The sequence below is a fragment of the Ovis canadensis genome, chromosome 13 (genome assembly GCF_042477335.2).
Source record: "Ovis canadensis isolate MfBH-ARS-UI-01 breed Bighorn chromosome 13, ARS-UI_OviCan_v2, whole genome shotgun sequence".
Taxonomy (NCBI): domain Eukaryota; kingdom Metazoa; phylum Chordata; class Mammalia; order Artiodactyla; family Bovidae; genus Ovis; species Ovis canadensis.
Window position 1 is genome coordinate 79,694,531 of NC_091257.1, and position 26,944 is coordinate 79,721,474.

A 26,944-nucleotide genomic window follows, 5' to 3' on the forward strand; every position below is an offset into this window, starting at 1 on the left:
ACAGAAAGTGTGTATCCTGTAGGATGCATATAATGGATAGTTTTAAAAAACCCAACATGGCAATCTGTTTTTTGAATGAATTGTTTAATCTATTCACATTTAATGTTATTACTGACAAAACTGAATGTACTTCTGCCTTTTACTTTTTGTCTTGTTAAAGCTCACTTGTATTCCCCTAGTTCTTCTTTAACACTTTTTGTATTAAGTAAATATTTTCTAGTGTAACAACATAATTCCTTTAACTGTATTTCTAAAGTTACTATGTCAAGCAGTCACTACAGGGCTTCTTGCCATATACATCTTGACAGACTCTTTTTTAGATTTAAACTAACTCCAGGGCTTTTACAGGTCCCTCTCCTCCCTTTCTGTGCTGTTATTATTATGTATACTACATCGACATATGCTGAAAACCAAACAATACAATGTACTATACAATACATTGTTACACAACATTTTGTAATTATTTCATAAAATTGTATGTCCATTAAAGAAGCCAAGAAAAGAAAGGAGAATAAATATTTATAATTTTCTATAATGACCCTCTTTATTTACCATTTTGATTTTCTTCAGATTCCTGTCAATTCCTGAGTTACTATCTTATAACAATTTCCTTATTCCAACACAACTTTGGTCCCACCCTCTTTCTTTGATCTGTTATTGTCAAATATATTACTTTTCTATTTGTTATAGGTTCAACAATATAATTATAAACACAGTTTTACACAACTGCTTTCGAGATTAGTTAAGGAAAAATATGCACTTATATTGTCTTTTAAATTATTATAATTACCTTTACTGATGCTGCATTTTTTTGGCGTGTGAATCTGAATTACTGGCTGAGGTCACTTGCTTTCAGCCAGTATTTCTCATAAGAGAGATCTGTTAGCAGCAAATTCCCTAAGTTCTTCTTTATCTAGGCAGTTTATCTAGGTGTTTATTTCACCTTCATTAAAAGAAAATTTCTTTAATTGAAGCATAGTTCATTTACAATGTTGTGCCAATCTCTGCTATATAGCAAAGTGACTCAGTTATACGTGTATAGACATTCTTTTTTAAAATATTCTTTTTCCACTATAGTGTATCACAGGGTATTGAATGTAGTTCCATGTGTTATATAGTAGGACCTTTTTGTTTATTCATCTTGTATATAATAGTTTACACCTGTTAATCCCAAACTGCCAGTCCTTCTTCCCCCCCGCTTGTGGTTGGCAACCACAAGTCTGTTCTGTGTCTATGAGTCTGTTTCTGTTCTGTTCATTTGTGTCATGTTTAGATTCCACATGTTAAGTGATATCATACGGCGTTTGTCTTTCACTTTCTGCCTTACTGCGCCCAGTATGGTAATCTCTAGTTGCATCCATGTTGCTGCAAATGGCATTATTTGCTCCTGTTTATGACTGAGTAGTATTCCATTATGTGTACATACCACATCTTCTTTATTCATTAGTATATGCTGGCGGACATCTGGGTTGTTTCCATGCTTTTGTCTACTGTGAACAGCGGTGCATGCACCTGGTTGAATTACAGCTTCATCTGGTTATACGCCTGGTATAGGACTGCTAGACCATACAGTGATTCTTAGTTTTCTGAGGAGCCTCCACCTTGTGGAGCCTCCACCGCCTTCAACAGTGGTTGCACCAACTTACATTCCTACCAACAGTGTAGGGGAGTTCCCTTTCTTTCACAACTTTTAAAGCATTTGTTTATAGACTTTAATGACTGCCAATCTGACCAGTATGAGGTGGGACCTCACTGAACTTTTGATTTGCATCCCCTTAATATTAAGTGATGTTGAGCATCTCTTCATGGGCCTACTGGCTATCTGTCATGTCTGCTTTGGAGAAATGTCTATTAAAGTCTTCTGCCCATTGTTTGTGTATTTTGGAGATTAAGCCCTTGTCTGTTGCATCATTTGCAAATATTTTCTCCCCTTCCACAGGTTGTCACTGTTGTTTTTTATGGTTTCCTTTGCTATGCAAAATCTTGTAAGTTCAATTAGGTCTCTTTTGTTTATTTTTGTTTTTATTTTTATTGCCTTGAGGGATGCACCTTCATTTCTGAAAGGTTTTACTGGATATAATTCTTGGCTGAGTTTCTTTCCCAGCACTTTGAGTAGGTCATTTCACTCCCTTCTGGCTGCTATCATTTCTGATGATCTTATTGAGATAATCTTGGGCAGTTCAGTTCAGTTCAGTTGCTCAGTCGTGTCCGACTCTTTGCGACCCCATGAATTGCAGCACACCAGGCCTCCCTGTTCATCACCAACTCCCAGAGTTCACTCAGACTCACGTCCATCAAGTCCATGATGCCATCCAGCCATCTCATCCTGGGTCAGCCCCTTCTCCTCCTGCCCCCAATCTCTCTCAGCATCAGTCTTTTCCAACGAGTCAACTTTTTGCATGAGGTGGCCAAAGTACTGGAGGTTCAGCTTTAGCATCATTCCTTCCAAAGAAATCCCAGGGCTGATCTCCTTCAGAATGGACTGGTTGGATCTCCTGGCAGTCCAAGGGACTCTCAAGAGTCTTCTCCAACACCACAGTTCAAAAGCATCAATTCTTCGGCGCTCAGCCTTCTTCACAGTCCAACTCTTACATCCATACATGACCACAGGAAAAACCATAGCCTTGACTAGACGGACCTTAGTCGGCAAAGTAATGTCTCTGCTTTTGAATATACTATCTAGGTTGGTCATGACTTTTCTTCCAAGGAGTAAGCCTCTTTTAATTTCATGGCTGCAGTCACCATCTGCAGTGATTTTGGAGCCCAAAAAAATAAAGTCTGACACTGTTTGCTCTGTTTCCCCATCTATTTCCCATGAAGTGATGGGACCAGATGCCATGATCTTAGTTTTCTGAATGTTGAGCTTTAAGCCAACTTTTTCGCTCTCCTCTTACACTTTCATCAAGAGGCTTTTTAGCTCCTCTTCACTTTTAGCCATCAGGGTGGTGTCATAGCCATTTCTTTCTTGCTATTTTCAAGATTTTCTCTGTTTTCCAGCATTTTCATTATGATGTGCCTGGGTATAATTCTTTTATTTACTTGTAGTTCTTTGAACTTCTTGGATGTGTACACATTGATCAAATTTGGGGAGTTTTCAGCAACTACTTTGAATATTATTTTCCTGTTCCTTTCTTTCAGTGAACTTTTCATTCCAGTTATTGTATTTTTCATCTCTGGAACTTCCTTTTGACTTTTTTTTAATCTGCTTATTAATATTCTCTATTTGATGACTCATTGAGCTTCTTTGAGCATAGTCACCTTTAGCTCTTTGACCATAATTATGATGTCTCTGTTAATTCTAACATCTGAGCTCTTCCACAGGCAATTTCTTTTGCCTGCTTTCTCCTATGTATGGGTCATATTTTCCTGTTTCTTTGCATGTCTCAATTTTTGTTAAACATTGGACATGTTAGGTAAATATTATGGCAACTCTTGAGGCTGATTCCCCTTCCTCCTTTCAGGGCATGTTGTTGTTTTCTTGTTTGTTCAGTGACCTGCCCAGCCACTTGTGGTAAAGTCTGTTTCTCTGAGGACTGGTTTGCTGTTTTCTTGTTTATTTGTTTGGTGACCTACCTAGCTACTTGGGGATAAAGTCTACTTCTCTGAGGACTGATCTGTTGCTTTCTTGTCTAGTGACCTGCCTAGCCATTTGTGGTCAAGTCTACTTCTCTGAGGACTGATGAGCCCCTCTGCCAGCCTTGGGCATGTGTCCCTGGATGACAGTGTTTTAGCAGGGCTCTCTTTGTCTGGATCTTTCCCTCATCTCTCTTGTTAAACTTTCTGCCTCATCTGATACGAAACTCAGCTGTCAGGCTCCACTAACTGCTAGCTGACTGCTCTACTGTTTTTGACAAAAGCCTTGAGGCATAAATTGCTCCAGAGTCTGATTCAATTAAATTCAGGCAGGGGTAGTTTTTGAGGCTGAGATTTCTTGTGACCTCAGCTTTAAGCTCTTCTCAGCCACTTCTTTCCCTGGTTCTCTGGGGGAACTAGCTGGCATATGGTTTGACTTTTAATTCTCAATTAAAAATAAGTCCTTTTATTTTCTTAAAAAATCTACATTGTTTCTGAGAATGACCTTGAGCTCAAACTTCCCAACATTCTGTTCTTACCTATTACCTCTCTGCCTGGCAAAATCTCAGTGCTACTACTCTGAGCAGGATTGATAGCCTCTACTGTCTTCTCAGCTTGCCTCTATGTGGTGGAACCTCTGTTCCACAAGTGAACTGGGGCAAGGTGATAAGGGCCACAGAATTCTTGGCCTACTGGGCCAAGCTTCTGAGCTATGAGTATGGTATGGAGGTGGATGGAAGGAAGGAAACCCTGGCATTATGCTAAGTAAAATAAGTCAGAGAAAGACAAATACTGTATAATACCAATTAAATGTAGAATCTAAAAAAAGCTGAACTCAGAGAAACAGAGTGGTGGTTACTAGTGGTTAGGAGTCGGGAAAATGAGAAGATATTGGTTAAAGAACACAAACTTCCAGTTATAAGATTAATAAGTTCTGGGTGTCCAATAGAGAAGATGGTGATTACAGCTAATAATACCATTATCATATACCTGAATGTTGCTAATACAGTAGATCTTAAATATTCTCACCAGAAAAAAAATGTTAATAGGATAGAGGTGTCAGTAAGGCTATAGTGGTAATCATTTTACAATACATAAATGTATGAAATTAACACACTGGGAAGGGAAAGGAAGGCAGAAGGAAAGGAGCCCCTGCCCTCATGGCTGTATTCATCAAGAATTCAGCCTCTTCCACTTGGAGCTAGAAGGAATGAGAGCCTGTCCCTCCTGGTGAGATTCTGTATCCTTATCTGGGAGCTGAGAGAGCCCTGTCTTTCTGGCCACACCTGGCTAGAGTGGAACTTGCATCAAGCAGAAATTCCAGCGTTACAAGCTCTCAAGGTTCCCAATTTTAGTAGATTTTTCTGGAAGAAATGTTTCCCTACTCGCTGTATGCTGAGAACAACTTCCACAGACTTTACATGGATGTCTGTTGCTGCTGCTGTTGTGTATCCCAGGAATGAAACTGCTCCCTTCACTTTTATCTGCATGATTCCAGTGGGAATTCCTGTGTTTGTACAATTTGACCCCAGAGTCAAATGCTTTGGGCTGAGCACCTCATCTAAAACAGAGCAGTTCACCGAGAAGCTGAAGCTGAGACTAGGAGTCCACACATTTCCAGGCGGCATACTCATCAGAATGGAGAGCGGAGAAGAGTAAAGAAATGTGTAGGAAAAAGCACGGACAGAGAGAGATCCTCTGGGCTGCTAAGAATGTTCTGGTAATGCTTTTCCAGTTGGTCCTTTGGGTTCTGTAATAAAGGTCCTGTCCCTGAAATCAGGTCTGCTTTGAGGGAGCTCCAAGAAATTCTGCCATTTGCTATTAAAATCTGAACAATCATGATTCAGGACCGCCCTGAGGGAGATTCTTTTTTGAGTCAATTTCAACTTATTCTCCTTGGAAAAGAGGTCAAGAATAGCTCTAGGAACCCACAGGAACACTCTCCACCTCTCAGGAGACCTGCCCCGGGTACCTTGATTGTGCTCAGATTCTTCATTAGCCACTCGCATCAGGGCATCTAGCACCAAAGCGTTGTCCAGCCACGTGTACCACTCCTCCAGCTCCTGCAGGAAGCTGGCTGTGCCCGTTGACTCTGATACCTTTCGAGTTGCCAGCTTGCAAAGCCGCTCGACAAAGCCAGGGATGCTGAGGAGGGCCGCTGCCGAGGAAAAACAAGAGAGGAAATATGACCACAGAAACCAGTGCTATAGCTCTCAACAGACAACCAGATCCTCACCTGCATGAGAGGAATGATCTCTTTTTTTAGGTGAAAATTCTGGGTTTTTATTTTTTAATTGGAACATAATTATGTTGTGTTAGTTTCTGCTGTACAACAACCTGAATCAGCTCTATGTATACATACATCCCCTCCCTTTTGAGCCTCCCTCCTGCTCCCTGCATCCCACCCAGAGGAATGACTCTTAAGATGACAGCAGTTAGAACTTCCTTTTAAAATGAAATGCCCACCCAAGGTAAAATAGTAATAAAGGTAGAGAAATAAGAGCAATTTTAGCAGGTGCAGGGAGTCAGGCTCTCTCATATCAGTTGGTGGAAATATAAACTGGAATAACCTCTAGACCTTGCATCTCTTTGAGCTAGAGGTCCATTTCTGTGAATTCACCATAAAGAAATAATTAATTACATATAAATAGCTAGATAGGTATCTGTATAGAGAGGTTCACTGGTGATTCTATAACAGCGAAAGTCATAGATGACTATATGTTCATTAATAGCATACCGATTAAATACAATACATCCACGCAGTGGAGCACAATACACAGATACTAAAAACAATGACACGTATGTCTTTATACAGCAACTCTGAAGAGGTGTTTAATTTACTTCTTAAAGAAGTAACTTATCAAACAGTATTGGCTTAAGCCCAATTTCTTTAAATTTTAAAGTTTTCTTCTTTAAAATATGCACATAATGTATATATATACACACACACATATAAAGAATGGAAGGATATATACCAAAGTATTTACTGCGGCTGCTCCTGAGTAGGAAAGGATACGAATACTTCTTTTAAAATTACTTAACTATCTGATTTTCCTATAACACACACACCTTTTTTTTTTAAGGTAAAGAAAGTAACTTAACCACCCAACTCCTATTTCCACCAGTTCCACTGTCCTCACAATGATGAGTAAGACAGAAATTCTGGTCAGCATAAACAACATAATAAACTTTGAAGGCAGGGAATTCAGGTTCAAATCTTGGCTCCCAAAATTAATGCTCTTTAAAATAAAGCTAATGTCTGTGCCTCTTTGCTTGTGGATATACTAAATCTTGGAAGGACAGAAAAGAGTGGTTGCCAAAAGCAAAGAGAATATGGCCATTGGGAATAGTGTGAGGGGAAGTTTTCAGTGCACACCTCTCTGAATTTGTGATTTTCTGAATCATGAAAATGTAACATTTAATAAAAAATTAACAAATAGATATTTCAAAATATCAACATATTAATATTACTTTGGGAGAGTATAATATGGTATTAAGAGTTATGGTTCAAGAATCACCATCTTATAGAAACACTGAAATATATGCAGGTGAAATAACGTCTGGGATCTGCTTCAAAATATCCAAAGTGAGGAAGGGAGGAGACATAGACAGGCCATCAGTTGATAATTGTTGAAGGTAGGTAATATGTAAACAGGGATCATTATACTGTTATATACATGTCTCTACTTTTATATGTGTGAAGATTCCCATAACAAAAAATTTAAAATAAATCCTAAAAGAATACAACTTTAAAGAAAAGTCTTTAAAAATAGAATAAATAAAAACAAAATAACTAGTTAGGAGGATTATGTCATATGAATTTAGTCCCAGCAGAAACTGGCAAATCATCTTAGCCCCCTTTCCATCCTCTACAAATTAGTGACTATAAAATAATGTATGACCTCATTAATAAAGATGAAATAAAACTACATTTAAACTAACTTTTCCTCTAAAAAGTTAAACATAGAATTATTATACTATATGACTTAGCAATTCCATCCTAAGTTTTCATTCTGTAAGATCTTACAGAAAAATCTGAATGAACTTTTAGGCCAACCCAATACATACCCAAAAGAAGTGAAAGTAGGTGCTTCAACAAATACATGTGTTCAGAGCAGCACTATTCACAGTAGTCAAACGGTGTAAGTAACCCAAATGTCCATCAATAGATACACAAATTTTGTTATATACACACAAAAAAGAATGAAAAAAGAATGAAACACTGACATTCAACAGCACTGATGAACCTCAAAAACATCATGATAAGTGAAAAAGGTATGAGACATGATACAAAAGGTCACACATTTTAAAAATCCATCTATATGAAAAACCCAGAGCAGATGAATCCACAGACAGAAAGCAGATGATGGCCAGTGGTTGGGGGGAACAGAGCTAGCTTCCCAGGTGGCGCTAGTGGTAAAGAACTTGCCTGCCAATGCAGGAGACCTAAGAGATGCAGGGGTCTGATCCCTGGCTAGGGAAGATCCCTTGGAGGAAGGCAATGACAACCCACTCCAGTATTCTTGCCTGGAGAATCCCACGGACAGAGAAGCCTGGTGGGGTCGCACAGAGCTGGACACAACTAAGGCCACGGGGGTGCAGGGGGAGGGATTAGGGAATAACTGTTGAATGTATTCAGGGTTTCCTGTTGGGTTGAGGAAAATGTTTTGGAACTAGATGGAGGTGGTGGCCGCACAAACTGCAAATGTACTATAAGTCACTGAATTAAGTGGTTAGTTTTTTAATGTAACTCTCACCTCAAGTAATAAAAATATACTGGGATAGAATTTTTTGGTTTTGTCTTTACATTTGTTTCTTTTGAGATACCATTTCTTACTTATCAAGTTTGACAAATATCAAGAAATCTAAAATAGCCCTATACTGGGAAGGGTATACAGGGTGGGAAGATGAACTAGTAATTTCTAGGGAAGGTAAATCTGTTAACATCTATCAACATTTAAAAGGCAAGTATCCAGCACATTAAACTCTATACATAAGGATGTTATTTGTAGGAACAAAGATGAGGGAAACCAAATTTCCATCAACAGTGGACTAATTAAATAAATTGCGGTATGCCCATACAATGGCTATCCACTTGTAAAAAGGAATCAGGTAATTCTACATGTACTGGAATGGGATGCTTTGTGAGATAAAGTTATCTGAAAAGAGTCAGAGGCAGAATGGTGCTTATTTTACATCATCATCAGTACAAACAGAAAGGAGCCAGTCTTCTCTCATTCCCTCCTCCACCCCTGTGGCTGGGCATGTACAGATTATCTCTGGAGGGACCGATGAGAAACTGGTAATACGTCACCAATGGGAGGAGAACAAACTTTCTGCTGTATACCTGCTATTCGTCTTGTAGTTTGTGGAAAAGAAAAAAAAAAAATCTGTAGATTCCCGCCCCCCCAACAAAAAATAAAATAAATGAGTTTGAATTCTAAAAATCTCTAATTTTGAAAAATTTCAAAAACATGGACTTTTAGTCACACCTTCTTTCTCCAGGTAAACAGCCCAGTTTTCCTAACTGTTCCTCAGAGGGCAGTTCCTAAGACCTAGTCTACACATCGTGAACACCAAACACAGCCATTCAGATGTGACCTGCCCAGTGTTTAGGATTCTGAGACTGATTCCCACCCCACAGGGTCCTGAGCTTTTGTTAGTCACTCATCTCGGCAATGGCACCCCACTCCACTACTCTTGCCTGGAAAATCCCATGGACAGAGGAGCCTGGAAGGCTGCAGTCCATGGGGTTGCTGAGGGTCGGACACGACTGAGCGACTTCACTTTCCCTTTTCACTTTCACGCATTGGAGAAGGAAATGGCAACCCACTCCAGTGTTCTTGCCTGGAGAATCCCAGGGACGGGGGATCCTGGTGGGCTGCCGTCTCTGGTGTCGCACAGAGTCAGACACGACTGAAGCGACTTAGCAGCAGCAGCATCTCTGATGAATGTTATGGATTCTCTGATGATGAAAGCTGATCAAAGTTATGGATTCTCTTCTCAGAAAAAACTCACTGGCCTCATTTTACTCACCAACTTATGCACAATCTCAGGGGACTGGCACCCCAGCATTGTACAATCTTTGTACTTCTTCACGGCTTTACCAGTAGTCACCACACACACTGTTGACTAATGTTAAACCAGTTGAACATTAAAACATCCACAACTTCCAATAATTTCTGCAAAAGCAGACCTCGTCTCTCTTGTTAAAACATCAGTATTTCCAAAATATTCCTGTAAATTTTTCTGCTGCAGTTGAGGCCCTGCTTTCCAGATCTCTGAGAGGATTCTGAATTCCATTCTAGCTCGTATGCTGTGTAAATCAGCCCCTCTCATCCTGGTGTCACCTATAAATTGATAACTGCCAGGCCTGAGGCTTTATTTACATCTCTGACTAAAATTTGAAAGACTTTTTCCCCACAGATGGATCCATTTGTTCCCATCTGAATCAACAGAAGAGATAACTGGTAGTTTCTGAGCAGCCTATAAAGTGCTCTGACATTTTCATTAACTGAGGGGCAGGAAGATAGCATAAATCATGATTTTGCTGGTCAAGAAAACTATTTCACAGCCACAGTTTACTAGAAACAAAACAAAAACTTTTTGACAACATCCTACACGCTTCAGCCTTCCATACTATAATGGAATGAATTGTGTCCCCCCGCCCCAATTCTTATGTTGAAGCCCTAATCCACAACATGACTGTATCTGGAGACAGAGTCTTTAGGGAGGTAATCAAATGAGGTCATAAAATGAGGTCCTAATCTGACAGGAATGGTATCCTTATTTAAGAGGATGAGACACCAGAGCTCTCTGTGCATGTGCAGAGAGAAGGTCACCCTGAAGGCGTGAGAAAGTGGCCATCTGCAAGTCAGGAAGAGAGGCCTGATGGCACTTGCATCTTGGACCTGTAGCCTCCAAAACTGTGAGAAGCTAATTTCTGTTGTTTGAGCCACTCAGTCTGTGCTATCCTGTTATGGTAGCCAATGCTGACTCTTATGTATACCTCTATTTCCTTAAACAACTAAAAGCAGAGCTACCAGTCAGATCCTGCAATCCCACTCCTGGGCATATATTTTGGTGGTTTAGCCACTAAGTTGTGTCTGATTCTTGCTACCCCACAGACTGTAGCCTGCCAGGCTCCTCTGTCCATGGGATTCTCCAGGCATGAATACTGGAAAGGGTTGCCATTTTCTTCTTCAGGGTATCTTCCCAACCCAGGAATCAAACCTGGGTCTCCTGCCCTGCAGGCAGATTCTTTACCAACTGAGCTACAAGGGAAGCCCCGCATATACCTGGAGAATACCATCACCCAAAAAGATACACACGCCACAACATTCATCGCAGCACTATTTATAACAGCCAGAACATGGAAGCAACCCAAATGTCCACTGATGGATGAATGGATAGAGATGTGGTATTACAATGGAGTATTACTCAGCCACGAAAAATGAAATAGTGTCTCCTGAAGCAACACAGAAGGACCTACGGACTGTCATACTGAGTGAAGTAAGCCAGAGAAAGATAGATACCATATAATACCCCTTATATGTGGAATCTAAAAGTAAAAAAAAAAGGTACAAATAAGCTTATTTACAAAACAGAAATAGAATCATATATGGAGAAAACAAACTTACAGTTACTAAGGGGGAAGCAGGGGAGGGATAAACTGGAAGGCTGAATTGACATATTCACACTACTATGTATAAGATAGATAACTAGTAAGAAACTTCTGTATAGCAGAAGTTCTGTATAGGGAACTCTACTCAGAGTTCTGTGATGACCTATATGCGACAAGAATTTCTTAAAAAAGTGGATGTATGTATATGCGTAACTGATTCATTTTGCTGTACAGCAGAAACTAACATATTTTGTATCAACTATACCTCAATAAAAAGAGAGACTGCTGAAATGACAAATGATTTAAGAATATTACATAAACTTAGTTGATAAAGCAACAGCAGGGTTTGAGAAGATTGACTCCAACTTTGAAGTAAGTTCTACTATGAACGGCTTTGCCTGCTACAGAGAAATCATTCATGAAAGAGTCAATCCGCGTGGCAAACTGCTATCTTATTTTAAGAAACTGCCACAGCTACCCAAGCTTCAGCAACCACCACCCTGATCAGTTAGCAGCCCTCAACACTGAGGCAAAGAGATTATAACTCTCTGAAGGCTCAGATAATGGCTAGCACTTTAAGCAATATTTTTAATTAAAGTATGTACTCTTTTTTAGATGTAGTGCTATTATTACACATTTAATAGACTAAGTATACTGTAAACATACTCTTTATATGCACTGGGAAACCAAAAAGTTTGTGTGACTCTATTGCAGTATTTGTTTTATCACAGTGCTGCAGATACTGGAATCGAACTTCCAGTTTCTCTAATGAATGACTGTATATATCCTTCTCTCTGCTTGTGTGTGTGTGTGTATATATACACACACACGTGCTAAGTTGCTTCAGTCATGTCTGACTCTTCACATCCCCACGGACTGTAGCTCACCAGGCTCCTCTGTCCATGGGGATTCTCCAGGCAAGAATATTGGAGTGGGCTGCTGTGCCCTCCTCCAGGGGACCTTCCCCATACACAGACACATACACACACATACACACACACACACACAGCATATAGCATCAGTCAGTGTCAGTTCAGTCGCTCAGTCATGTCTGACTCTTTGAGACCCCATGGACTGTAGCATGCCAGGCTTCCCTGTCCATCATCAACTCCCAGAGCTTGCTCAAACTCATGTCCATTGAGTCAGTGATGCCATCCAACCATCTCATCCTCTGTCATCCCCTTCTCCTGCCTTCAGTCTTTCCCAGCATCAGGGCCTGTTCCAATGAGTCAGTTCTTTGCATCAGGTGGCCAAAGTACTGGAGTTTCAGCTTTAGCGTCAGTCCTTCCAATGAATATTCAGGACTGATTTCCTTTAGGATGGACTGGTTGGATCTCCTTGCAGTCCAAGAGACTCTCAAGAGTCTTCACCAATGCCACAGTTCAAAAGCATCAATTGTTCAGTGCTCAGCTTTCTTTATACTTAACTCTCACATGCATACATGTGAACTGGAAAAACCATAGCTTTGACTAGACTGACCTTTGTCAGCAAAGTAATGACCAAAGATTTTTTGCATATAGCATAAAGACCCAGAAAAGGTGTAGCAGAACAAAAGATATATGTACTTTTAATTTTGATAAATAATGGTGCTTCACATTTTTGAAATTCTGGATCTATTAAAAAATCTGATGGCTATGGACTTGGTCCCCCAAAATAACGAACAGATACACACAAATTTTACATACTCTAAGTGGACCCAAGGAGCCCTCATATGTGATTCAAATCTCTAGAAATACTGAAAGAAGATTTAGGAAGGGATCTCAGTGCTACAATGCTACAATGTCAAAATTCTGACAACTTAGAGAGTTTACCTTGGTTAATTTCAGCTGCAGAAGGCCCCAAGCTCAAGCTCTTCTTCTGCTGAGCATTTTTGGCAAGAAGCGTATGCTTGTCATCATTCCCTGTATCCATCTCTGAAATGGTGACAGCCAGAATCCGGCAGAAATTAGCAAGCTGTTGCTGATCAAAATTGGATACTAAGGAACTCAGATTGGGGACTTCATCTAGTCGGATCATTTCCTACAAAAGACAAAAACAGAACAATTCCCATGCTCAGTTCATTTGAGATTGAATGTGCCGCTCTGCTGCATTCCCCTAAGAATGGAGCTTGGTATCTAGACCACTTAGGTTCAAATCCCAGCTCCGCAATTAGCAGCTGTGCAACCTTAAGTAAGTCATGGAACTTAAGCCTTTGTTTTCTCATTTGTTAAACGGAACTAATCTACCTCACAGTCTTGGTTTGAGGATTAAACCCTTTGAGCGCCACTATTTGTATTCTTTACCTTTGCTCATATGTCCCATTTTGGCTTAAAAAAAAAAGTCTACCATTCAAGTTTTATGAATGAGAAACTGCCACAGATGTTCTCTTTTTAAGACATAAAATATTTTAAACATAGCTGAAGGCCCCTGTGTGTCCCTATCCAGTTGCCTTCACTTCTTTCCCCTCAGAGGTAACCATTACTTTGAACTCTATTTATTTCTACACATGTTCACACTTACAAATATTTCCACAAAAATACATTATTGTTCACAACCTACTATGTATAAAATAAAGATATAACGTATAGCACAGGGAATGCAGCCAGTATTTTATAACTTTAAATGGAGTATAACCTAGGGACTGTCCCAGTGGTCCAAGTGGTTAAAAATCCCTGCAATGTAGGGGATGAGGGTTTGATCCCTGCTCAGGGAACTAAGATCCCACATGCCTAGAGCCACTAAGTCTGCATGCTGCCAACTACTGAGCCTGCATGCCACAGCTAGAGAGTCCATGTGCCACAACAAAAGATCCCATGCGCCAAAACTAAGACCGGATGCAGCCAAATAAATTCTTCAAATAAATCTTAATGGAGTATAATTTTTTTAAAATTTGAATCACTAAGCTGTACACCTGAAACTAATATAATTATACCTCAATGAACAAAAATATATGGTTTTGTTCTGCATGCAGTGGGGTTGACATATTATACCCTATTTTTCACAGTCAACACCGTAATTTAACTTTATTGATACAAGTAAGTCTGGTTTATTCATTTCTCACTGTTTTACCCTATGATTTATTCAATCTTTCTCCTTTTAAAATATGTGTATGTTAAGGTGGACTACAATTTTTCACTATTAAACAAATTTGCAATGAATATTCCCACAGGTGTCTCCTTGTGTACCTGCTTATGTACCCAATTATCAAGAGTAAATGATAGTAGACCGTCTCCCCTTTTCCTGTAGTAGAAGTATTCCCAACGTTTCAGGTTCAGTTTGCTGTCTGCTGTAAATTTTAACAGATAGTCAATATCACCTTAAGGGATTTTCTGTCTATTCCTAGCTTTTATCATGAATGAGTGCTGAGTTTAATGAAATGCTTTTTGTTGTCTGGTTATATTCGCATTTCCTTTCTTTCGTAATAGCCACAAATGCTGCACATACATCACATGAGTTTCTCTCCTTGAAGCAGCCTGACATTCTTCAGAAAACATCTGCTACCCCTCATCCCATACATTTACTCAACTTTCACTGGATTGGGTATTTCTCTATTACTGCACGTATCACATGAACTTGAAGTTTTCTATTCTTGCATCTGATTTCCCGAATAAACTGACACGGTCTTGAGGGTGAGGTGTGTCTTACCTTCTCTCCAGAGCTGCAGTGCATAGAACCTGGTAGTGAGGGTCTCAGTAAGTATGTACTGAACAACTGGATGATTCCTAGAAGCCCTCCTGAATCTTACTCCCACTTCTGGTTGTCTGTGGAGGGGTATTTGAGAACAACTTCTTCCATCTTTGCTTCTCAGTAACAACAGTAACAATAATGTTGGCTATTGTTATTATTGAAAACTGGGACTTTCAGCTTAATCAGTTCCTTTGCTGCTGCTGCTGCTGCTGCTGCTAAGTCGCTTCAGTTGTGTCCGACTCTGTGCGACCTCAGAGACGGAAGCACACCAGGCTCCCTCGTCTCTGGGATTCTCCAGGCAAGAACACTGGAGTGGGCTGCCATTTCCTTCTCCAATGCGTGAAAGTGAAAAGTGAAAGAGAAGTCGCTCAACTCTTAGCAACCCCACAGACTGCAGACTACCAGGCTCCTCCGTCCATGGGATTTGCCAAGCAAGAGTACTGCAGTGGGTTGCCATTGCCTTCTCCCTCAGTTCCTCTAGCCCTGGCTAACTTAGGGTGTGGGGTTACAAGCCAGGCCCTCCCACTCTTCAGGTGTATTTCTTTGGGTTACATTTTAATTTTTATTTAATACTTGGTATAATATATGCTACAAAGTAAAACAAAGTGAACAGCTATGTGTGCCTTTTTTTATCACATTTCTCTGTCTCTCTACCAGAGGTAACCACTATCCTGAATTTTATTATTGTTTTTTCATTGAAAAAAGTTTTGTATAATTTGAGTTTGCCTATTTTTGAGCTTTGTAAAAATGATATACTATAGACCATCTTCTTTGACTGACTTCTATCAGTAATTTCTATGATTTGGCTATGTTGCTGCTTATAGCAACATTCATTGTATAATATCCCATTGTGGGAATAGAGGACATTTATCCATTTTCCTGTTGATGGATCAGAGAGACCTGATTTCAGGCTCTTAATCAATAATGCTATAAATGTTCTTATGTGTTTCTTGATGCACAGGTGCAGAAGTTTTTCTGGGGCAGTGGCTTCCAAACCATTCTGACAATATTCAAGAGTAAAAAATAAAATTTCCATCACAACCTAGCAAATATACATAGGTGAACGCATAAATATGTGTATAAACATGAAACAAAAACTTACACAATACATTTTGATCTTTTCTATTAGCTGGCAGATCCACTGAATTGATTTCACACCCTAGTTGCTTCAATTTAGTGTTTTTATTTCTAAGAATCACTGTTCTGGGGACTTCCCTAGTGGTCCAGTGGTTAAGAATCTGCCTGCCAATGTGAGGGATACAGGTTTGATCCCTGGTCCAAAAGATTCCACATGCCATGGAGCAACTAAAAGCCTTTGTGCCACAACTACTGAGCCTGTGCTCTAGTGCCCACGAGCACTACTACTGAGCCCACGTGCTGAAGCCTGTGCACCCTAGAGCCCATGCTCCAAAAACGAGAGACGCCAATGCAATGAGAAGCCTGTGCATTCCAACTAGAGGGGAGCCCCTGCTCGCTGCAACTAGAGAAAGCCTGCACAGCAATGAAGACCTAGCACAGCCAAAAAATAAATAAATAAAAGAATCACTGTCCTGGAATTGAGCTTCCCCACAAGCGTGCCTGGGCATAGGTTACAGATGTCCTAGGCCACGATACTAACGCCTCAGTCCTCAAGGAAATGCTTCCATAGGTGGGGGTCACAGGGAAGGCACATATTCAACTAGAAAACAAAATAGGTTTACTCCACTGATACAAAAAGGAGTCTGCAGTAATGTGTTTGCAGTGATACACATTCTCGTGACAGTTAAGCATCTTCTATTTATGGATCATTTGTCTCTCTTCTGTAAAATGCTTGTTCCTATCACTGCCCATTTTTCTACTGGGCCATTTGTCTCTTCCCTGCTGATGTATAAGAATTCATGATAAATTCTATTGTTGCTTTTGGTCATTTCTGTTGTTTGTCTGGCCATGCCACGAGGCATGTGGGACCTTTGTTCCCTGGCCAGGTACTGAACTCATGCTCCCTGCAGTGGAAGCTCAGAGTCTTCAGCCACTGGAGTGCCAGGGAATTCCTCAAGATAAATTCTGAATACCAATCTTTTGTTAGTTGAATGAGTTGTAAATATCTTTTCCCAGTTTGTGGCTTGTGTTCCCACTCTCTTTATGGTGTCTATTCTTTCCAGCTAACATCTAGCAGAACTCATCACCATTTTTGGCAACACAGAAAAGTATGAGAGGGGAGAGAGCACACAAGGAACAAGGGGGCCAAGTTATGAAGGAGCAATCCCAGAGACTCATGCTGAGATTGTCAGGGAGTTTGGAGTTTCCACCTTGGAAGCCCCTTCTCACAAACTGGAACATACAATTATTGGAAAAATAACAAAGCCTTTTCATCAAAGGGCACAAAGGGTCTGTCTGGGACCTGCACACATCTCCAGTGTGTTCCTACAGACAATGGGTCACTTGTGCATCTTTGGCCTGGGCAATGACAAGCAGAGCCCGGGGAAAGTGCAGCAGGATGACAGAAGCGAAAGCGGGGATCTCCACAATGCACACGGTGCTCTTTTCACCGCAATAGCAACTCTAAGAGCAATGCTAACTCCCACCTCCTCAGTCGTAAAAGAAAGAAATCTGCCAACTGACACAGACTGGGGGAAGAAAACCAGGTTCTAACAAGCATTATGCCAAAAATCTAATACAGTGCTTCTCTAACATGTCTACAGATGTGTTCTGGGGAGGTCTGTGAGTGCTTGACGACAAGTTTTTAATTTAGTGCTTTCGATTACAGTTTGCCTTTAAAAAAAAAAAGCGTATTCTGCATCATTTGAAAGTCTGTCTTAAGACCAAGTAGTAGGATTTCAGTGCTCATATTTGTCATTTCCTATGTTGGTCTCAATTAAAATTAACTGCTGAAGATTAATGAGAAAAAACACAGGTGAATGTAACAAGTGAATGTCAAACATCACAAGAAAGCTTCACAACAGTTCAAATACAGAGAAGTGGCAGCAAAACAGAGTCCCTGCACAGCACACAGCAGAAGAGCTATGGGAAAAAGATCCTGCATCATAATAGAGGGACAATTTGATTTCAGCACAGTAACATTAGCTGACACATTAAATTCATGTCAATTTGTCCTGAGTTTTATAATTAGTTTGATTTCAATCTGTCTTAATTTTTATAGTCACTTAAGACCTGTTATAAGGAGCATAACCTAGTAAATATATTTAACACACAAAAATAACTTTTTTGTGTGTTAAATATATTTGAGTATTTAAAAATATCTTTAAGTATTTATATGTTTATATATAAATATTCTGTTAGCATATACTATAATAAATATTATATACTTATAAATATATTTAAGTATTTATAAGGAATATGGTAAAATTCTTCTTTGAAAGAGCTCTTGTATATTACTCATGTTTAAAAATACAACTGTCTGAGACATTCTGCTCCACCCAGTCATGCACCAGCTAGCGGACCCAGCTCACCTTTTTAACACCCAAAATATCTTCAATGAGGGTTGCTGTTTGTAAGAATGTCTTCTTACTCGTCATCAGTGTAAACAGGAAGATCACAAAGTCATTTTTTTCCGCCAAACGCTTTGTAACCCCTTCCGTCTATCAAGGGAGAAGAAAAGACAGAACAGGTTAAAATCACAAAATAAAATATGAAGGGCAAAATACACCCTCCAGACACTGGAAAAGCAATTCCATGCTGTACCAGGAATTGTGGCTGAGACCGTAAATTCCTACAACTATATAAAAAACACTGTGTATGAATGCATTTTTTTCTGGGGAGGAGTTTTTAAATAATATCCATCATAGGCTCTTAACCTAGTATCTGCCTAGTATTTAAATCAAGTGCTACAAACCAGCACATAGTAGGCCAAGTTTTATTTGGCCAGCAGCACCTTTTAAATTTTGAATTTAAGTCTTTAGACAGGACAGTCTTACTCCAGGTTAGTCACAAGTTCCCACTCTAAAACAGGCAAACCTTTCTTGTTTGCTACCTGATCCTTGGAGGCACTGGTGTTTGCAACTTTAAAAGCCCTAGGTTTCCATCTAACCTGGATGTAACTCAAATCAGCACAAGGTTGCACTGTATCATCCTATCTTCTTTATGTTTTTGTTTCTTCTTCTTTCTTCTCTTTCCTTTGTTTCACTTTCTTTCTCGTTCCTTTTTTTTTCCTTCCTTCCTTCCCTGTCTTTCCTTCCCCTTCCTTGCCCTTTATTAAAACTGAACTGTGTTCTACTGGAGTATCATTAACATTAGGTATCATTATTAAGAAACTCTCTCGTAAGACTGCCCCATAGGACTATTAACAGCATGGAAGTTGTGAATGATGGAGTCCTTACATCATACATACATCATCTTTTTTTAAATAAGAACAATTTCTTACTGGCTTTAGTTATAAGAGTAATTGTGCACTACCTGAACAATTAGCTTATTTTTATCTTATGGGTCTGTTTGTGCCTACCTGTGCCACTAGCTACATGTGACTACTGAGGACTTGAAGTGTGGCTAGTCTGAACTGAGATGTGCTGTGAGAGTAACAACTACACTGGATTTTCAAAGTTTAAAACAAAAAAAGAATGTATCATGAATAATTACTTATACTGATTACATGTTATCTCACTAATAATTACTCTTGATTACATGTTGGAATAGTATTCTTGACATACTCAGTATTAAATAAAATACACTGTTAAAATTAACTTCAACTATTTCTTCCCACTTCTTTTCTTACTTTCAAAAAAACTGGCTACAAGGACATTTAAAACAACCCTTTATCGGAGAAGGCAATGGCACCCCACTCCAGTACTCTTGCCTGGAAAATCCCATGGACGGAGGAGACTGGTAGGCTGCAGTCCATGGGGTCGCTAAGAGTTGGACATGACTGAGCGACTTCACTTTCATGCATTGGAGAAGGAAATGGCGGCCCACTCCAGTGTTCTTGCCTGGAGAATCCCAGGGACGGGGGAGCCTGATGGGCTGCCGTCTATGGGGTTGCATAGAGTCGGATACGACTGAAGTGACTTAGCAGCAGAATTCTGGAGTGATGGGTCATTTCATCTGTTTTTGGAGTATTTTTATATTATACTCTAACATTCTTGAGAGACCAGTATAATACATTTTTATACTTTTTAAAATGTGGTACACAGAAGCAAACACAAAATATTCATAGCCTAAAGTGAAAGTGGAGAGTGAAAAGGTTGGCTTAAAGCTCAACATTAAGAAAACGAAGATCATGGCATCTGATCCCATCACTTCATGGGAAACAGATGGGGAAACAGTGGAAACAGTGTCAGACTTTATTTAGGGGGGGGCTCCAAAATCACTGCAGATGGTGACTGCAGCCTTGAAATTAAAAGATACTTACTCCTTGGAAGGAAAGTTATGACCAACCTAGACAGCATATTGAAACGCAGAGACATTACTTTGCCAACTAAGGTCCGTCTAGTCAAAGCTATGGTTTTTCCTGTGGTCATGTATGGATGTGAGAGTTGGGACTGTGAAGAAAGCTGAGTGCCAAAGAATTGATGCTTTTGAACTGTGGTGTTGGAGAAGACTCTTGAGAGTCCCTTGGAATGCAAGGAGATCCAACCAGTCCATTCTGAAGAAGATCAGCCCTGGGATTTCTTTGGAAGGAATGATGCTGAAGCTGAACCTCCAGTACTTTGGCCACCTCATGCGAAGAGTTGACTCATTGGAAAAGACTCTGATGCTGGGAGGGATTGGGGGCAGGAGGAGAAGGGGATGACAGAGGATGAGATGGCTGGATGGCATCATGGACTCAATGGATGCGAGTCTGAGTTAACTCCGGGAGTTGGTGATGGACAGGGAGGCCTGGCGTGTTGCAATTCATGGGGTCGCAAAGAGTCGGACACGACTGAGCGACTGAACTGGGCTGAACTGAATCGGTGACTAAAAATGCAGATTAGGTGCAGGTTTATTACATAACTCCTTTTAAAAAAAAAAAAAAGAAAAAACAGGTCCAAATCTTCACGGTTTTAAAATTCTACGTCTTTTACATGTGTTATTTAAACGACCTCTAAATGGTTAATGTACAATGAATACTTTTTTTCTGAAACTGAACCATGAATTCTGACCTCATCAATATGATTATTCTAAACAGAATAAGAGAGTGTTGGGAAGGGCTGTGTGCTGCTTGGAGACCACCACCAGCACATGCCTTCTTGTAGAATCCAGGTGCCCAATCTGTGCAAAATGCTTTTGAAGACTAATGATTATGGCTGATTTTAAAGTCAGTCAATGGAATTAGAGTTTCTTTTTGTTTTGAAACATCAAAGGGCATTTAAAAAAATAAATGAAACAGTTTGCTTTCAGTCTACAGAGGTAAACTCAAAATTATGACTATCTGCATGCAGTAACACTCCTTTTCAAATATTTTTGAAGAATTTATACATTTTATAAAGCATGTCTTAAAGAGTATAAGTTTTCTGATACTGGTTTCACAAAAGGACAAATGCTGCTAACAATAACTAACAGTGAATATCTAAGTTCAAGCTAATGTATATGGAACAGGCAATTAAGGTGGCTAATCATAAGCCACAATGCACATTTTCCCTATGAAAAAGTGAACTAGTTTGATCCGCATTTCTAGAGTTACTTGGGTAGAAAAACAAAAACAAAAACCACTCTAATTCAGCTCAGAGTTTTGATGAATTTATTGTTCCTAAAATGTAACCAGGTAAATAGTAAAGGATATGTACCACTGAACTATACTATTATTTTAACTTTTCTATAAAAAGATGGCCTGCTGTGTTGGAAGGGATGAATGAGCACTGTTGGACAAATGAGAAAAATGTCACAGAATGTCTCAGTTTCTTCCATAAATTATACTTTCTTCTTCCATGACACAGGTTTCACTCTATAAAACTTTGTCCCCAAAGGAACTTTAATCTGTTTTGTGCTTTTTCGGCCTGACAGTACTCCTTCTCCATCACTTTTCCAAAGACCTATGGTCTTTAAGATGCACCTGAAGCCTGGACTGGGATGTGGGTCCACCGGTGGGCACGGTGGCTGGGAGCTGGAGAGTGGGGACTGGAGAGCAGTCCCGGGGCCAGGACCCCAGGACCGTGACCTACCAGAGAGAGATGGCCTGAGGGAACAGGAAGAAGGAAATTTCTGGCAAGGAGTCCCCCCAGAGGAAAGCTGCACAGCCATGGAGACAGGGCACCACTGCTGAGTCACACACAGGGGTGCAACTCCTTTTAAATATTTTATTTCGACAGATCAGTAGACTAAGCTCGTTTTAGCCTTTTTTGGTGACGGTAGTCTTTGATGAATCCTTCTGAACTCTGAACTTACTGACAGTTTAGGCCCTTAAACTATTTTTCATTTGTATGCTGGAATCTAGATTGCCAGGAGAAATATCAATAACCTCAGATATGCAGATGACACCACCCTTATGGCAGAAAGTGAAGAGGAACTAAAGAGCCTCTTGATGAAAGTGGAAGAGGAGAGTGAAAAAGTTGGCTTAAAGCTCAACATTCAGAAAATGAAGATCATGGCATCTGGTCCCATCACTTCATGGGAAATAGATGGGGAAACAGTGGAAACAGTGTCAGACTTTACTTTTCTGGGCTCCAAAATCACTGCAGATGGTGACTGCAGCCATGAAATTAAAAGACGCTTACTCCTTGGAAGGAAAGTTATGACCAACCTAGACAGCATATTCAAAAGCAGAGACATTACTTTGCCAGCTAAGGTCCGTCTAGTCATGGCTATGGTTTTTCCAGTGGTCATGTATGGATGTGAGAGTTGGACTGTGAAGAAAGCTGAGCGCCAAAGAATTGATGCTTTTGAACTGTGGTGTTGGAGAAGACTCTTGAGAGTCCCTTGGACTGCCAGGAGATCCAACCAGTCCATTCTGAAGGAGATCAGCCCTGAGTGTTCTTTGGAAGGAATGATGCTAAAGCTGAAGCTCCAGTACTTTGGCCACCTCATGCAAAGAGCTGACTCACTGGAAAAGACTCTGATGCTGGGAGGGACTGGGGGCAGGAGGAGAAGGGGATGACAGAGGATGAGATGGCTGGATGGCATCACCAGCTCGATGGACATGGGTTTGGGTGAACTCCGGGAGTTGGTGATGGACAGGGAGGCCTGGTGTGCTGCAATTCATGGGGTCGCAAAGAGTCAGACACGACTGAGTGACTGAACTGAACTGAACTGAAGACATACCTGCCTTGCTCAGGACCTCAGTTTTTATTTCCTGTATGTTTATAGTTATATCCAAAGCTTACCCCTTTTTAATTCTTTTTATTCAAATGGTCTATCATGTATGTTGTCAAGATCTTTGTGGATGCTGATTTTTACCTTAGGATATCAATCCTGAACTAATAAACACATTATTCCTAAAGGTAAAATAAAAAGAACCTGAGTGTTTAGTATTATATTTCTATTGCAGAGCACTGTTCTAATAGATGCTTAACTGTGTTAAGCATTGAAACATATTTCCCAATTTGTGTTGGTGGTCGCTAAGACACTTAAACCCAAATTTGTACCCCAATTCATGGTACAGATGATTTTATGTTCAGCCCAATTCCTTGGATTCCTATCTTACAAAAATTAACACTGTATATTGCTTTACAAAGTGCTTTCACATCTGTCATCTCACTTAATCCTCACAATAACCCTATGGTGTTATTAGTATGATTACTAACCACACTCTACTAAGAAATGAAACTGAAGCACAGGGAGAATGAATAAGCAAGAAGACAAGAGCCAGAACCCCAAGTCAACTTCTAGCACTAAGTGCTATGCTCTCTCTACCAAACTGCTTCTTCTATTTACCATTCTTTCTCACTCAGTGATCAACCTAGATGAGCGTCCTGCTCAACAAAAGGTGGGCCTTCTGGTTCTTATTCTGTTTTCTAACAATAAAAATGAAGGAGTAGGCACAGTAGAGTTGAAAGAAATCCTAAAAGGTCACAGACACTCTTCCAATGCTTGCATCCATTTAACAAGTATTTGTTCAGTCTCTGCTTGGACTCCTCCAGGGCTAGAGTTCAGTAGCTGTTGAATCAGCCATGGTTCTTAACAATTACTATTTTGCCACCCCACAATTTCTACCTGTTGGTTCTGGTTCTCGGGCACACTTAAGTCCATAAGTCCAATTCTCCAATGTGTGAAGATAGCTGTCATGTCTACCACCCCCATTCAAATCTTCCTTCCTCAAGCACTGCAGATCTGGTAGGGAGATAAATGAGGTCCCAGTGGCAGGGGTACTTACACAGACACAGGTATTATACAAGATGCTCAAACAGTCCTTGGACATTTCATCACTTACTGAAAGTGAAAGGGGAACAAGTGGTTATTTTTCTCATTGGAAAGACAGTACAACAGAATCAAATTTTTGAACATAAGAATTGTTCCTCATAATCCCAAAATGATTATTTTCCTTTCAGCATACCTCCTTCCAGTCCTTATTCACCCAAGTTTCAGGATGCCTATCAGAACCTATTAACCAATGTGTATATAGCTTTTTGGTCTGATATACTATTATGCTTATCAGGCTCCACAGTCTTCATAATTTCAACCTGTTGTGGTGGTGTGACCACTTAATAAGCCATGTTCCCTTTGTAGCTTGCTTAAAATCATATCCAGCTTTTTTTTTTTTTACTTTTGCTATTTAAATAGGCTAGAAATAAACGTAATATACAGCCTTAATTTTATGCTTGTGTTGAACTGGTTCCCTAAAACACATTTCCAAAAACAGAATTGTTAAGAATCCAATAAAACTAAAGTATCAGCACCATGATTGTTGTTATAAATCTCCATTGAAAATTCTATTAGCAGCAAACAAGAAAGTCATTTTTACTCCAGACTCAAAGTGTTCTGTTTTATTATTTGCGCTAAATAAAAGGCTTTTAATCCCTAACCTACTGACTCTAATAAAGAACTAGTTACTTCTCTGTGAGCAGGAACAGAAGAGTATGACAAAATGGAAAATAAATTTTCATGACCTCAAAAGCAGGAGATAATAAAGCTGAGTATGAACCATAGATAAAGTGTTTTGTTTGGCATCATTTTTTATTTTTAAAAACTGTTTACATTCATTCCCATGCTGCCACAAACTCTAAAATGTTAGGCTTCTCTTCACAATTCCAGTGGGCAGCCCTGCCAAGCTAGAGTGACCAGAAGTCTAACTGACATAATCTTGAGACAGTGGAGATGTCCTATGTCCCTCATCACTGCTTTTCAACCTAAGGGGGCTTTTTGGTTTATTTCATGACTTCAGAGCAGGCTGGAACACCAAATCAGTGTATTTCAGTACTTCTAGACCTTCATTTTCAAAGGGAATTAGAATTCACTCATTCATCAAATATTTATTCAGCATCCACTCTAGAGCAGATACAGAATATATGGAGGTTAGCGGGGGGGGGGGGGGTGGGCAGGGGGGAGACAAAGCCTCACAGAACTTATAAATTTAGAGGGGAAGAGAGAATAAATAAGCACACCAACAGCTAATTATACGATGCTACTTGCTACGAGGACCAAGGACGTGAAGAACCAATTTAGACAGGATACAAAGGTACAACATCAAAGATGAATATAAACCCTCTTAACCACTCCTGCACATATAAACAAGGCCTTCCTTACACACTATGTCATGTTGATTTTGTTTAGAAGAAAAATTTTTCATTAAAAAAAAAAAAAACCAACTGATGTTTGTAGTAAACATTCATCATATGTTAACTGATCCCTGGCTTGAAATGTCAAAGTAAGTGTACTTACAATTTTTTAAAAAATTATAAAAGGACTACCTAAAAATAGTATTTGCAACATGTGTAAGTTATAAAGACTAATAATAGGACAATACCCATATACCCACCGCCCAATTCAAGAAATTATGTGCTATCTTAACACTCATACTTTTCACCATACACATTCTGGTAGTAACGGAACTTTTTACAAAGAGCATGAATAACCTCATAACAACAAAAACAAGACAATAATTAAAAAAAATAAATGATCTTGCCAATTTTTCCCTTACTCTCTCAATTAATGATATGAGAAATAAGAATTTGCAAAGAAAACATAAAAGCTGAACCCAAAGACTATTAGAAATTACAAAGATGCAATTCTTTTAGTCCAGTAGTTTTCATACTTTTTGATTTAAAGCACCAGATTTGTATTTTCTACCGAGTATACAATAAGGAGAGCAGTTAGGCAGAGAATGTTCTACAGCTGAATGTAAGGCATGTCCTCAGTGTGAAGGGAAAGAAGAGACACTCCTGGGAATCACCACAATAGCAGGTTAGGAAATGAGCACCAGTAGCTGCTGAGTATACTTACTTTTCAGCTTCTGTCCCCGAATAGAAATTGTAGGCCTCATAAGAATTTCTACAAGGAGCTATTAAAAAAAAAAAAAAAAGGATAAAAATCTTCAAAATTCAAAGCACAACTTATAAAACAATCTTTGCTGTGCTAACTCATGGCCCAAATATCTGTCATGGTACTGCAAGACTCTTTTGTTCCCAACACAGGGAAAAGGCAGTGAAGTTCAGGGTAATGAGCACTGTACCAAGAGTCAGGAAACCTGGGTTCTAGTCACAGCTCAGCCACCTATTCTCCATGTAAACTTGGGCAAGTCAGGGCCCCACCATGGTCTCAACTCTCATTTCAAAAGAATGTTAGATTAGTTAACCTCTGGGATCCAATATGGCTTCAATTTTTTAAAAGCTGCAGAAGAACATTGTAACAATGATTACTCTTGCTTTAGAATATTTATGTTCTTTTGTAAACACAAGTTTATAAAAAGAATCACAAAAGATACACCATGAACTGTTAACACTGATTTCCACAGGGGGCTGGAGAGGATATGCATTCACTTATCATTTTACATACCTTTAGTACAACATATCACTGTTTAAGGGCTTCCCTGGTGGCTCAGACAGTAAAGAATCTGCCTGCAATGTGGGAGACCTAGGTTCGACTCCTGGATCAGGAAGATCCCCTGAGAAGGGAATGGCAACCCACTCCAGTATTCTTGGCTAGAGAGTCCCGTGGACAGAGGAGACTGGTGGGCTATATATAGCTCATGAGGTTGCAAAGAGTCAGACATAACTGAGTGTCTAACATTTTCACGTCATA

General features: G+C 39.7%; 1 protein-coding gene across 2 annotated transcripts in view; it reads right to left on the reverse strand.

Annotated features, from left to right (window-relative positions):
* Positions 1 to 26,944, reverse strand: part of TRPC4AP (transient receptor potential cation channel subfamily C member 4 associated protein) — a 70,443-nt gene that overhangs the window by 19,751 nt on the left and 23,748 nt on the right. For both annotated transcript variants that reach the window (XM_069548392.1, XM_069548393.1), the window contains exons 4-8: positions 26,147 to 26,204; positions 24,081 to 24,136; positions 18,313 to 18,441; positions 13,009 to 13,216; positions 5,546 to 5,731 (exon numbers count right to left, since the gene is read on the reverse strand). In XM_069548392.1, the coding sequence (XP_069404493.1) occupies positions 5,546 to 5,731; positions 13,009 to 13,216; positions 18,313 to 18,441; positions 24,081 to 24,136; positions 26,147 to 26,204 (637 nt within the window). The remainder of the gene's footprint in view (positions 1 to 5,545; positions 5,732 to 13,008; positions 13,217 to 18,312; positions 18,442 to 24,080; positions 24,137 to 26,146; positions 26,205 to 26,944) is intronic.